The sequence below is a fragment of the Lacerta agilis genome, chromosome 7 (assembly GCF_009819535.1).
Source record: "Lacerta agilis isolate rLacAgi1 chromosome 7, rLacAgi1.pri, whole genome shotgun sequence".
Taxonomy (NCBI): Eukaryota; Metazoa; Chordata; class Lepidosauria; order Squamata; family Lacertidae; genus Lacerta; species Lacerta agilis.
Window position 1 is genome coordinate 79,756,594 of NC_046318.1, and position 15,254 is coordinate 79,771,847.

At 41.0% G+C, this 15,254-nt stretch overlaps 1 protein-coding gene across 1 annotated transcript; it reads right to left on the bottom strand.

Annotated features, from left to right (window-relative positions):
• Positions 1–8,210: 8,210 nt before the first annotated feature.
• Positions 8,211–9,261, bottom strand: LOC117049411. The gene has a single exon (XM_033154068.1). It carries the CDS (start codon positions 9,239–9,241, stop codon positions 8,249–8,251), a length of 993 nt encoding a protein of 330 aa, XP_033009959.1. The 5' UTR covers positions 9,242–9,261; the 3' UTR covers positions 8,211–8,248.
• Positions 9,262–15,254: the final 5,993 nt, after the last annotated feature.

A 15,254-nucleotide genomic window follows, 5' to 3' on the forward strand; every position in this document is an offset into this window, starting at 1 on the left:
ACAGATCATCACCTGATGGTTTTTTGCACATCACACACTTCTTGAACATGTGGGAGTTTCAACAGGATAGAAAGTGGCAAAATGTCTCCCTTCTGCAAATTGTTTGGTTTTGGCTCTCGACTCAGTCATGATCTGAAAGGAGATCTACTCATTTATTCCTTTCCTCTGCAGCCTACACAAGATTGTATTTTGACTGGCTGTTCAAGAAGCCCTTAGCCACATCCTCCCTTTTCATGTAATCTGTGCAGGAGACCAGCCACACAGAAGCCAGGTTGTAATGATGTGAAAGCTGCAGATTTCCATTGCTAATCTGATGGCCTCTCAATTGTGAATTCAACAGCTAGGGCACTATAAACAGTCTTGATGGGTTGGGTCCAATAGTGCTGTGCTAAATAGATGAATGAGCTTCTTTGATTTAATACTGCAAACCAAAAATAAATTCTTCAAGCTCGCCATTATGTTGGAAAAGCTGTGTAGAATGAGGTTACTATTTTCATGTTTGGTGGGAGTGTACCCTGGTCCACGCCTTTTAGGGAAAATACTTTTTTTTTAAGGAATTTATTAAATTTTAACAATAAAGCACACACAAAATACAAAATACAACAAAAACTACAAAACTACAAAAAAAACTACAAAACTACAAGAAATACAAAAATCTTAACAAACAAACACTTATTTAGCTATCCTTATCTTATTCCTAACATTGTTTGGGGACTTCCTCACATCCTCTCTTCTGCGTTCATTTCTAATCTTCTTTAGTAACTTTATAACATTGTAAAATCTTCTTTCTCATCAAATCTTAATCTTAAAAAACAATAATCATCATTTAACTTTAATTTTAATCCTAATAAAAATAAACATATCCTATTTCTAACTACTTCTTATATCCTATCTTAATATAACTTCTGGCATTACTGTAGCCTTAAATGTCCTCTGATTTCAATTTCAAATGTCTATCTTTTCACGACGTTTCAAATAGTCTTTAAATTTCTTCCAGTCCTCCTGTGCCGTTTCTTCCCTCTGGTCTCGGAGTTTCGCGGTCAGTTCTGCGAGTTCCATGTATTCAATTAGGGAAAATACTTTTATCTGACCTCCAAAATCACTAAACTATCTATCAGGCCTTACTATCATTAGATTTGACCACAAATTCTACCGTTAAATCAAAAGAATTAATTTCCTTCCTGTTAACAGCAGCTAGACTAGTTATTGCCCAATGATGGAAGGAAAACTCTAATATACCAATAAAGCCTAGAGTTAATAATATCTGGAACATTGCTCTATCAGAATGCCTCTCATGCCATCGTCTAATAGTCAAAGGCAAAAGGAAGCCTTTGACACAATTTAGTCTCCTTTTTTATTGAAGAAGAACAGGATAATTTTACGCAATCATCATCACAAAGGTGTCTGTGGAGGGGATATATTGATTGAAAATGTCTAGTACAAGTGCTTCCTGAGCCCTTGTGTGTTCCTTGGTCCTAACTGTGGAAGAAATTAGATGCATAGAATCATAGCATTGAAGAGTTGGAAGAGACCACAGAGGTCATCTAGTTCAACCCCCTGCAATGCACGAATCTTTTGCCCAATGTGGGACTTGAACCCATGACCCTGAGATTAAGAGTCTCATGCTCTAGCCTTCCTCCTTTCTTCATTCAGTTTGCAATTATAGGTGAAACTACCTAATTCTCACTTCACAGATCAATGTGTGAGCAGAACACACAGCCTTTCTCCATTCTTACTCATCTGAGTTTTCCACTACAGTCCTCCAGCAAAGTAATGTGTAAAAAGATGCAGATATAAGAGCAAGGTATGCATAAAAATGTGTTGTATAAGGGGAAATTGATTTGCATAAATGTGTATATTAGGGGGAAATGCATGAAAAGACATGCCAGATATTCACTTCTTTTTCATATATAATTTATTAAGTATTTTGTTTTACAATTTAAAATACTCATTTTACATCCTTAAGATATTGATGCCTTCTCTTCTTCTCTTTCCATGGTTCGTTTTACATATCATAAATCCCTGCGTATTTTCCAAAAACTATACCATTCAGTATTCCATTATTGCATCCATCAAAACTTTTTTACACTGTTGAATCTATCTTAATGCTGCCAGCGTTGTCAGCTGTACACAATTATTTCCCATATATTCAGTAAACATTTTCCAATCTTTTTTTAAATGTATATTCTTCTTGTTCTCTTATTCTATATGTTGAGTCTGTGAATTGTGCATATTCTGTCAGCTTAAGTTGCCATTCTTCTTTGGTAGAACCTCGCAGCTGGGGAGTATGTCACACTTGTGTGCCTGTAGCTCTTACCATCACATCATAATTTCTCTTACTCTTTCCATTGTCTGGCCTGCCACTGAAGCATGGGTAGGCAAACTAAGGCCCGTGAGCCAGAACTGGCCCAATCACCTTCTAAATCCAGCCCACGGGAATCGGCATGTTTTCATAGAATCATAGAACTGTAGAGTTGGAAGGGACCACGAGGGTCATCTGGTCCAATCCCCTGCTGTGCTTTTTTATTCTCTCCACCAAGGGGCTTCCTTGCCATCTCTGCATTCATCCATCACATCAGTGTCACACCCTTCCCTTGTGGAACTCGGGATTCTATATGTTAGAGGTGACTGACCTGCGGCCCTCCAGACGTTGCTGGACTACAATTCCCATCTTCCCTGACTACATGAGTTGTTCAGTCGTTCTTCATGACCCCATGGACCAGAGCACGAGTACTACATGAGTAGATGTGTCCTTTTTATTTAAAATGCATCTATGTGCTATTTGTGGGGCATAGGAATTCGTTCACCCCCTCCCCCCCCAAAAAAAATATATAGTCCAGCCCCGCACAAGGTCTGAGGGACAGTGGACCAGCCCCCTGTTGAAAAAGTTTGCTGCCCCCTGCACTGAAGGGTATTAACATTACAAAATCCTTACAAACTTCCCGACCCTGTTCTGTTTCTCACTCTGAGCAGATCACTGGGCAGATCAGTCAGCTCAGGCAGAGTGAGCACTTTAAGCAAAATTCAGGACCATGGACAGCATCCATCAGGTCGCACAGCTTTAAGGCATTCTTCCCATGTTGTAGGTATGGAGGGATATTTTTCCCCAGTTTAGAGCTGAAACTATCTCAAGACTTGCTAACATTAGGAGGGCACATTCGCTATACTCTCATGGATCCCCGTGGTGAAAAACTTTGTTTATGTCAGCAAGCCTATCCAGACATGTAAATTACTATTTAATTTTTTTTACTATTTTGCTGATTTTATCTGTTTCTTTGGTTTACAAGAAACAATTAAAAGCAAAAGGTTACAATTAAGGAAAAGGAGTTAAAAGGTTTAAACAACAATTAAAGCCATCAGTAAATTAAAAGAAGATTAAAACTGAGATTAAGGAGGCTTCCCCCATGATAAATCAAAAGCTTTGAGGAAAGGGATTGAAAATAAAACTGCTAACATGGTGCTGGAGGAGACTCTTGAGAGTCCCATGGACTGCAAAAAGATCAAACTTATCCATCCTTAAAGAAATCAGCCCTGAGTGCTCACCGGAAGGACAGATCCTGAAGTTGAGGCTCCAGTACTCCCTGGAAAAGACCCTGATGTTGGGAAAGATGGAGGGCACAAGGAGAAGGGGAGGACAGAGGATGAGATGGTTGGACAGTTTTCTCGAAGCGACTGGCATGAATTTGGCCAAACTGCGGGAGGCAGTGAAAGATAGGCGTGCCTGGCGTGCTCTGGTCCATGGGGTCATGAAGAGTCGGACACGACTGAATGAATGAACAACAACAGCATGATGCTGCTATACAATTTTACAGTGCAACCATATTTGGAATACTTTGTACATTTCTGGTTGTTTCACCTCAAAAAGGAGAGCTGGGAAAAGTTCAGGAAAGGTTGAAGAAATGAGGGGGGCAGTCAGTAAGAGGGAACGGGATAGAACTGCATAATTATGCATTACACAGATAAAGTTAATAGGAAGTTGTTGTTGTTGTTTGTCTTGTAATAGTAGAATTCAGGGTCATCCGATGAAATTGAATTTTGGAAAATTCAGGATAGAGAAAATAAAATAAAATACTGCTCTCTGAATGTCTCTGAATACCAGTTGCTGGTAACTGCATATGAGCAGAGCAATGTGGCACCCAGTTCCTGTTTGCATGTTCCCAGAAGCAGACAGCTTCTAGATGGACTTTGGGTCTGAATCAGCAGCCAGGTGCTTCTTATGTACTAGAAATAATGAATATAGAAGAGAACTGTTGTGGAAACTGGGAAAGAAAGACAATAGAGCCAGGACCCAAAATGTGTGTTTCTTTCACTGATTTTATTCATGACACTCATGAGCCATCTGCTGGCAAGCTGGACTAATAGCACTTCGAAAAGGGAATTTCATCCCCCCCCCCCCCGGCTTCTTGGCTGTTCTCTAGCAACATTTGCTAATGGCTAGGAACACACACCATTCAGGCAAAGCTACCTCTTCTTCTTGCAAGTGCATATCGTGAAGTCAAGCTCAACTTTCCAATTTCGCAGGAATGCTGTGTGTATGGAAGTGGAGGGAGAGAATGCCTGTTCAGGAAAATATAATTTTATGAAGAGAAGAGTTTGGATTTGATATCCCTCTTTCTCACTACCCGAAGGAGTCTCAAAGCGGCTAACATTCTCCTTTCCCTTCTTCCCCCACAACAAACACTCTGTGAGGTGAGTGGGGCTGAGAGACTTCAAAGAAGTGTGACTAGCCCAAGGTCACCCAGCAGCTGCATGTGGAGGAGTGGAGACGCGAACCCGGTTCACCAGATTACAAATCTACCGCTCTTAACCACTACACCACACTGGCTCTTTATAGCACCCTTACATCCAGCACCCAAGGTCAATGTATGTAATCACATTTCTGATATTTCATTCTAACCACTTGCAGAGCGGAAGCCATATTTGTGTGTTGTAGCTGAAACAACAAAAGTTCTTGTGGCCTCTTTAACACAACCACATTTATTATGGCATGTAAGGTTTCACAGACTGTACAAGTCGGACAAGGTGCAGTCCGAAAAAGTTTATGGCAATCCTAAATGTATCAAGCTTTAAAGTGTCACTCTTAGAATGCATTTGGATGTGGCTATTGTTGTGTTAGTCTTCCTGGTTAGAAGGCTAGTGCTTCTAACATTCCTTTTGCATCGCATTACCTGCTGCATTAAAGATTTCTCCTTTTTGGATATGTCCAAGCAGGTGGGTGTGGTATGACACAACAGCAGATGTCACCAGACATGTCACCCTTTCTCAGCATGTGTACTTGTGTTTCCCCAAGACTGGCCCAAGAAAATAGCGGGGGGGGGGAACTGTGTGCTAGAATACCAGCCCATATTTCATCACAATGGTGTGATTTGTGAAAATGGAGAAAGAATGTACAGCACAAAATTCCTGCAATTTTTCGGGTTAATGCGGTTGCAATTTTATTTTATTTTTCTGGAAGCAATTATCACAGAATTGTGTACTAAACCTCCTCTAGATTCTGCTAGATATCCAAAAGTGGCTTTTGTGTCATGTGAAAGATCTTATAAAACACAGGAATTATTAGGTAAGGAAACATTGGGGAAATGAAGAGATGTGCTGTCTGAATGCAGTCTCAGTTATTTCTAGGCTTTATACCCAAGACTCTATTTAAACTTTTGAATAAGAAAGATTCTTATTCCTTAGCCTATAAATCCTCATCATATAAATAAAAAACTGTTAAAGAATAACTTTGGTGGTCATCATTGTCTATCTGAATCCAAAATAATTTACTGCCTTTGACAGCCAAAATCTTGGGCAGAACAGGTTGCCAATCTTTCGAGGACAGTGGACACATTTGGAGTTTTGAGCAAGGGACATGGATGCCACCCTCTTCTGTCACCATTCTCCTCTCCCCACAGAGAGACAGGAAAAAAATACAAATTGCACATGCAAACACACAACACTTTCCCAAGGCAACTGGGTAAAAGTTGGATCCAGCAGAATTAATCTGAGAAGCGCTTAGAGTTGAAAGAGGAAGTGGGAAAGAGTTTCACTCTTCCAGCTTCCTTCTTCAGCTCCACATACTTTTCAAGGAGAGAAAAAGAGGTCCACACTAACTATGGAAAAGCAGCTAGCAATAAAATGATTGGGGGGGGGGGTCCCATGTGCATACCCAATGGAATTACCCAAAGCATTTACACACAAGAAGATTGGATAGGAAAGCTGTCCTTGGACAGCACCATTTTGACGCAGTTGTGTGGAGCTTGCAGGTTTGAATGCTTCCCTTGCCTCTTCCCTTCATATAAAAAGCTTGAATGTCAAGTATTCAGCCTTGTCCTCTTCCTGACATGTTATTTTTCTGTATACAGTAGCCCCCCCCCCCACATTCTTTCCATGAAGAGAATATTCAGACATATACACTCACCACCTGCAACCTCAGTTCCTGCACAGTTTAATTATTTGAGTTGCTTAAAGTACAAAATGACACCAACTAAGACCCTGTCCTTGAATCCACTGTTCTAAAGAGTAGTTTGCCTTGGGAAAAAAAATTATTCTATCTATCGGCCAACAAAATGAGTAATGGATATCAGCTGGCCCCTTTTGCTTACTGTTGCTTCGTGCTATTTTTAGCTGTCCTTTCACTGAAGTTGCAGAGGAATTCGGTCTGCATTTACTGTTCCAAGTTGAGAACTGTGATTCTTTTTGCTTGCACAGGGAAGCATTTCTTTAACCAATGCATCTAAGCTTGTTGTTGTTGTTGTTGTTGTTCAGTCGTGTCCAACTCTTCGTGACCCCATGGACCAGAGCATGCCAGGCACGCCTATTTTTCACTTCCTCCTACAGTTTGGCCAAACTCATGCTAGTCACTTCGAGAACACGGTCCAGCCATCTCGTCCTCTGTCGTCCCCTTCTACTTGTGCCCTCCATCTTTCCCAACATCAGGGTCTTTTCTAGGGAGTCTTCTCTTCTCATGAGGTGTCCAAAGTACTGAGCATCTGAGCTAGGGACGTACAAATATGTTTCCCTTTACTTCCATTTTATTTGGGCATATGTTTGTCCATGATTCTATTCTTTTGTTTCCTATGTTAATCTCTTTCTGTGTATGTATTCACATGCACGCATTTTCCCGCAGGTATCATTAAACTGTTCTTCTCATGGAAATTATCATTCAGGACTTCACAATTTCCCTATCATTTTACATGCATATGGGATAGATTCTGTTCAGGCTTCTCCTTAACCCATTCAATCAATATTCCTATGCCTTCCCCAGAAACACCCTAACACTGGTGACTTGCTTTGTTGCAAAACAGCAGAGAGCTAGTGATGAGTGGAGGGTATGAGATGTTTCACCCATTCCAAGTTCCAAATCCACACACACACCAGCAATCCTGCCCATGGCTCACAAGATTACACACACATCTGAAACTCAATGAAGGGATAAGTCACTACTTCTAAAACTGCTTTTCATTTTTTTTAAAAATGCAGTGCATTAGTACATTAGAAACTGGCTTGTACCAACTCAGACCATTTGCTCATCTAGCTCAGTATTGAGTACACTGACTTGCAGTGGTTCTCCAGGGTTTCATGCAAGGGTCCCTCTCTGTCCTACCTGGAGATGCCAGGGTTTGAACCTGGGACCTTCTGCATGCAAAGAATTTGCTCTACCACTGAGCTACAGCCTTGTCTTCATATGCAGACTGATTTCCCCCTTTTAACCTTTCTTCTTCTTTTACATTTCAGATTCACAACAAAAAAATCCAGGTCCCCTTGCCCAAAAGTGTCACTTCATCACTTCACTTTAGGTGTTCAGTTCTCCCATTAATATTCCTACCACAGAGATAAATTTCCTGTTTAGATCCCTTATCTAGTCATTCCCCCTGACCACACCCAAATCCTACCCACATGATTCTTCTGTAGGTATCCTGTTGTTATAGTTTGGGTCTTATGATACTCCTATAGGTGAGCTGAGTGGTCACTCAACTCAAATAGTATTCTAGCATGGCTGCATCACATAACCATTTAAATAAGCAAGAAGAAAGTTTTGAAGGACACCAAGACACATAGAAGAGTCCATAGAACAGCGGGCAACTGATATTTATTGCACAACATAGTTCTCCTATAAAACTGTAAAGCTGTTAACCATTTATTAGAATGGCTATGGAGAAGTGTAATGTTGATGATCTTCAGGAAGTTGTAATTTTAACACTGTTTATTTTCAGGGATTAGCCCTGAAAGGGTCGGGGTTGAGCTAAAGTGGAACTAAGATCCAGCTTTACTCTTCATCCACCAGAATAATATCTCCCAGCGCCATCCTTCGTGAGGCTGGTCGCATTGCAAGGAGGTCCTCATCAATCTCATCTGGCTCTTCCCCTCTCCCTCTGTGCTTTTTGGCTACATTGTCTAGTAACTTGTCTGCATGGCTAAGAGTCTTCTGAGCTCGTTGGCCAGCTGTTGGGACCTTCACTTCCTGCAGGCCAGTCCCTGTGGCCTTCAAAGGTTTGGTCTTGCCTAAACGCTCCTGTTGCTCTTTCATCTGCTTTAATTTGAAACGGGGCCTACCATTCACCTGAGAAGGGTTGTCTGGAATCTTGGCATCCTCTTGAAAATCAGGAGTTTGGAGAATGTCACACATGTTCTTGGGAATTAAAGGCTTACGGCATCTCACAGGGGAGCATTCAGCAGCAGGCTTTTTAGAAGGCTTGGCATTTCCCTCAGCTGGCAAGATGATCTGAACCTCACACAAAGGGTTGTCAAAACTTGATGAATGGATGCCATCTTGATTCTCTAAAGTGGGCTTCTCATTTGGCTTGACCATGTGAAGGCTTTCAACCTCAACCTGGGCCAAATTCTTCACCCTTTTGACATGGGGCTCACTGCCAATGGAGCCAATGCTAGCCAGTTTGGAAGCAGCCAACTGGGAATCTCTCTGAAGGCTCATAATTTTCTTGAGCTGAGCTTCTTTAACTTCCAAGGAGATCTCTAGTGGAGCCAACCTCACTGGTCTTTTCATGGCAAGATTATCCATGCTTTGAGCATCTGCTGAATAAAATGGTTTGGGGAAAGTAACACTATCTTTGGTGACTTTTCCAGCAAGGGTTTTTGTCTCTTCTTTGAGTACTGTAGTGTCTGCAAGGTTGGGAGCAGAATGGTGGAAGCTGGCAGACCTGAGAACCTTCTCTTTCTTGTTTCTGGGCAATATTATGGTTGTTTTCTTATCAGGTTTCAGGTTCATCACAGTAACTTCACTAACTGTGCAGTTGAACATCTTTTCATCAGCTGCCAGAGCACCCTGAAAAACAACAAATATTTAGATATTTAGTGTGGTGCATGAATTCAAAAGTGTTTTTATATAAATGGACTTTCCCCTCCAGAAAACTAGCCACTTTCATCTTAGAGTGCTCTGTTCATTTATTTACAGAACAAACAGCAGAAATATTGACTTCTGACCCAGTTTGGAATGAAGAGAAATTCACAAATCACAGACTTGCCTAGGAATCCTTGAATTCACCACCACAAGATTTGGTGGTGACTCTCTGCTGAGAACAGTGGTTCTCAATGTATGTGACACTGGTGTGGCAGGAAAGGCTGGCAAGTGGGGTGAGAAGATTCAAGGACAATCAAAGAAACATTTAAATATTTTAGTGTAGCATAGTATAGTATCATTTTTTTGGCAGAATATGGATAGATAAATGTTCAAAATGAGAACAAGAGCAACAAGTGATACTTGTTGTGATCTTATTGCTTTCCAATGTATTTCTTGTTTATAATTCTTATTAAGGATTTTCTGAACATTTCCCAAGATAATAATGCCCACTCACATTATAAAGAGCTTATAACCCACCTACTCTCAGCAGCCAGAAGCATCATAGCCAGACACTGGAGAGACATGTCAGGACTGAACATGGACCACTGGTACCAAATCATATGGGACCGCCTCTCCTGGTATGTCCCGGGTAGGACCTTAAGGTCCTCAAATAATAACTTTTTGGAGGTCCCGAGCCACAAGGATGCTAGGTTGGCTTCAACTAGGGCCAGGGCCTTCTCAGTACTGGCCCCGACTTGGTGGAATGGTCTGTCACAAGAGACCAAGGCCCTGCGAGATTTGGCATCTTTCCATAGGGCCTGCAAGACGGAGCTGTTCCACCTGGCCTTTGGGTTGGTTTCAGTTTAACCCTGTTTCGTTCTTTTGGTGTGATTGGTGGGCTACTTAAAAATGAGGCTGCAGTCTAAATTAAATTTTAAATTGTATTTTAATCTGTATTTTAATTAATTGTTTTATGTTTTTGTTGTGATTTTATTGGTGTTAGCCGCTCTGAGCCTGGTTTGGTGGGGAAGAGCGGGGTATAAATAAAAAATTGTTGTTGTTGTTATTATTATTATTATTATTATTATTATTATTATTATTATTATTAGGAAAGCTAACCAACAGACTACAAATGACACGGAGACAAAAAGAAGAGGACGCCTTCACCCTGGTATGGCTCCCCTTTATTACCGGTACATACCCAGCCCAGCAAGACAACAACAAGAACCCACCGACAGCATTTGAATCAATCTGGCTAGCTTTCCAATGTATTTCTTATCAATAAAACATTCAGTGTGGCATGAGCAATTTTTTATTCTGAAAGTGTGGCCCAGAGGGGGGGAAATTAAGAACCACTGGCTTAGATGAATTTAGAAGGAGATTAGAGAAACTGATCTCCCAATGGTTATTAGTAGTATTGGCTCTATACTAGGGCTGTGCACCAGAACCAGCCAAATCCCAGACTCTGAACCGAAATGGATTGATTTGAGTTGAGCCAAGATTCCAGCAGAGTGCATTGGGTGCAGCCCCATTCTGCCTCATATCAGATCAGGCCCATTCAAAGTGACCCAGAGCTGTCAACGAGGAGATAGAGGAAGGAGATGTGCAGACGTCTACATGTGTCTCCTCCTAAACACCACCACGTGTTTTATCAAGGTTTTATTAAACACACAATCAGGAAAGGATGAAAAACCTGTCTGCTTCTCTTTCCTTCCCAACCACATGAGTGTACAAGCCCCACAATCGGTTTTAGTCTTGGCACTGCCTTCAACATGAGCGAGCAAAGTAGCTTCTCACCCTAGTTACCTGCCAGTTAAATCCTGAAGCCTTGTGCTAATTCACTTAACCTCCCTTGAGCTATAAGCACAGCATTTTGCTCTTCTGCACATGCTAGTTTAGAGACTTTCTGGATGCTCATCTACTCTGATACTTTTGATTCAACTCCTTTGTAGGTTCCTCTATTTGACCGTAATTCTACCATGCACTTTGGAAATGGTGGGAAGTGCAATGTACCCAGTACTTACAGGAGAATTCTTGTACAGGGATCACTTTGTATTTGCAGACTGTTAAGAAAACAGCCTCTGTGCATATATGCGAAATACTCTTCGTCTCTGAATGTATGCACAGTACTGCAAACGTGGCACAGATGATAGGTTTGGCAGCTGATTTGTATCAGACACTATTCCCACAAGTATAATGTGTGCCCAAACATTTACTTCTGCAAGACTGTTGTAAGGTATATCATCAGTGCCACCCAGTGAGATGCCACAGTAAACATTGTATATAGTGCATTGAATCCTGCTTGCACATGCATGCTCTTTCGATTACGGCACAATAATCACAGGTTTCTTGTGTGTGTGAATTAGCTGTTCCAAATCTGACACCTCAGACAAAACACAGAGCTTCTTAACTGGAGGCAATTCACACATTCATCTGTGAGCCATTTTGTGGTCAGTAACTTGCATGCACATTAGTGGAACTTTTATGTCCTTGCCTTCATGTGAAATAGTGAGGTGTTGAGGTTAAGATAGCATGATAGGTAATGGGGGCAAGCAGCTTCATGGATAAAATCTTACAGCTAATCCAGAGTTAAGCTGTCCTCAGAGAGCAATTTATCCCAAGTTTAAAGCCAACTTAGTTTGAAGTCCTCAGTATGCCCTGAGTCAGCAGGTGCTTTGTCTCTTCTTAATGATTCATTGTTCAAAGCCTAGTTCAGTCAATAAGTGTGCTTGTGTACACTGCACAAATTGCATTAATGCTCTCCTTCATACTGGAAGGATAGTTGACATTGTCTTTCATGCAAGTCAATGGTTTGTATCTCTCCGAAACAAGCCACCAGAACTAGCCAAGAACACATATACACCAGCACACCTGGTTGCTCCCCATAGTTTAACTATAGCTTACCACCATGTGAGAACCAGGCTATAATCTGATGCAAACAGGGCATCAGACAATCTGCGTCTGACCTTAAAGTATATTAATGTGCCTTCCCCAATTAATGGCGATATCTTGAGTCTGCCTCTCTTCCTTCATTGTTTTCTAATTCCTTCTCTTTTCCTTCTCTATCTACTTATGTGATAGGTCTACAGGACAAGATATCTTGTTATTCATTCTGTGGTTTACATTCCACATCAACTTTTTAGGCACATGAGAAATAACCACCATTACATCATCACATTGATCCCTTTCATCCCCATCTTGATTTCTATACGTGTTGATCAACAGTTCATCTCCCACAGCAGCTACCCAAATTAACATGGTGGATTTGGAATGTCCCAGTTAGGGAAACACTGCTGGGAATTTCAAAGGAAACTGAAATAATGTTGGTAAGATTTCTGAAATTCTGCAGAGTAGTTCACGACATTTTAGAGTTATTTTGATTTGCTTTCCCGAATTAGACATATAGAGAGCATGTGGAATGAGTGTGATCTTCAAATCATTGGAACTTCCCACAAAATATTCAAACTGTGTTCAGAACTGCTGCATAGCTTTCTACAAAATCAAGTACAACCCTTACATAACTATTACAAAATAAGTCAATTGGAAGCCTTAAACCAGCTTTGGTTATTCCACTGAAAATGATGCCCAACTGGTTCCCACTCATTCTTAATCCCTCTGTGTCCTTGACCAAGCCACGCAGGCCAAAACTTTTAAGCTTCAACATATCAAGGTCAAAGTTCCCAATAATTAATATACCCAAATAAGCTTCTAAGTTCACATTTAAGCTTCTAAAACTTGCTTCACTTTCATTGCTAATTGATTGTCCCTTTGAAACAATTCATTTCTTTATATGAATTAAGGACTACACTGTCTAACTTTGGACAATCTAACTTTAGGCCTCGTGTTGCCATCTGAACTTTCTGTAACTATATATAAATGAAGTGTATTTCATAAGCCCTTCTGTACCTATTGATTAAAGGAAAAGGCTCATATCTGAATCCATGTCTGAATAATGAGATAATGTGGGGCATTTACAGAACCCCCAAGTGAGCATATGAACAGATCAAGTTTAAGGTTGTTTGATGGTGTGCAGTTCTGTATGAAAAAAATATGTTGTGGAGCTGAAAATTTTCAGAAAAGGACAACCAAAGAGGATGGAGCAACTTCTCTATGCATGAAGTTTGCAGTATTGGGGCCTTCTTAGTTGAGTAAGGTGAGTAAGCAGGGAAATGATTAAGGTGCCTAAAACTTAGTTTGTGAACAGTTACAGGTAGGTAGCTGTGTTGGTCTGCTGTAGTCAAAACAAAATAAAAACATAAAAAAAATCCTTCCAGTAGCACCTTAGAAACCAACTAAGTTTGTTCTTGGTATGAGCTTTCGTGTGCATGCACACTTCTTCAGATACACTGAAGCAGAAGTCACCAGACCCTTATATATATTGAGAGGGTGGGGAGGGGTATGACTCAGAAGGGTGGTGGGAATGGCTGATAGGCTGATAGCTGTGGTAAACCTGTTGACAGCTGTTAATGACTGCAATTAGTCTTAAAGGAAAAAGCAAGGGGTGAGAAGGTTAAAAATAGCTTTGTCATGTATAATGAGATAAGAATCCAATGTCTTTGTTCAGACCAGGTCTCTCCATGGTTTTAAGTTTGGTAATGAGTTGCAATTCAGCAACTTCTCTTTCCAGTCTATTTCTGAAATTCCTTTTTAATAAGACAGCTACTTTGAGATCTTGTATAGAATGTCTTGGGAGACTGAAGTGTTCTCCTACTAGTTTCTCTGTTTTGTGATTCCTGATGTCAGATTTATGTCCATTTATCCTTTGGCGTAGGGTTAGTTTGTGAAGATAGTGGTGAGGAAAGCTTTTCTCCCTTTCTCATTACAGTATAACTCAGAGCTATCCAATGTGAAAGAAAGTTCTTCTTCAAATAGTGCACCATTAAACTATGGAACTCAATCCTACAGGAGACAGTGGAGACCACCGACTTGGACGACTTCAAAAGAGAATTAGGCAAATTCATGCAGGATAAAGCTATTGATGTTCTACAGTCCCCATCAAAGGTGGTGTGCTTTTGAATACTAGTTCCTCAGAATCACAACTGGGAAGAGTGATGTTGCACTGCGATCCTGCTTAGAGGCTTCCCATTGGCACCTGTTTGGCCACTGTGGGAACAGGATGCAGAACGAGATGGGCCTTTGGTCTGCTCAAGCAGCTAAGTTCTTGAGGTTAATTAAATGAAATATACATGATGGGCTTGAGGATGGTGGGCTTGAGGGTATCCTGATCAAGTCTGCAGATGACACCAAATTGGGAGGGGTGGCTAATACCCCAGAGGACAGGATCACACTTCAAAATGACCTTAACAGATTCGAGAACTGGGCCAAAGCAAACAAGATGAATTTTAACAAGGAGAAATGTAAAGTACTACACTTGGGCAAAAATAAAATAAAAATGAAAGGCACAAATACAGGATGGGTGACACCAGGCTTGAGAGCAGTACATGTGAAAAGGATCTAGGAGTCTTGGTAGACCACAAACTTGACATGAGTCAACAGTGTGATGCAGCAGCTAAAAAAGCCAATGCAATTCTGGGCTGCATCAATAGGAGTTTAGCATCTAGATCAAGGGAAATAATAGTACCACTGTATTCCACTCTGGTCAGACCTCACCTGGAATACTGTGTCCAGTTCTGGGCACCACAGTTCAAGAAGGATACTGACAAGCTGGAACATGTCCAGAGGAGGGCAACCAAAATGGTCAAAGGCCTGGAAACGATGCCTTATGAGGAACGGCTTAGGGAGCTTGGTATGTTTAGCCTGGAGAAGAGAAGGTTAAGGGGTGATATGATAGCCATGTTCAAATATATAAAAGGATGTCATATAGAGGAGGGAGAAAGGTTGTTTTCTGCTGCTCCAGAGAAGCGGACATGGGACAATGGATTCAAACTACAAGAAAGAAGATTCTGCCTAAACATTAGGAGGAACTTCCTGACAGTAAGAGCTGTTCAACAGTGGAATTTGCTGCCAAGGAGTG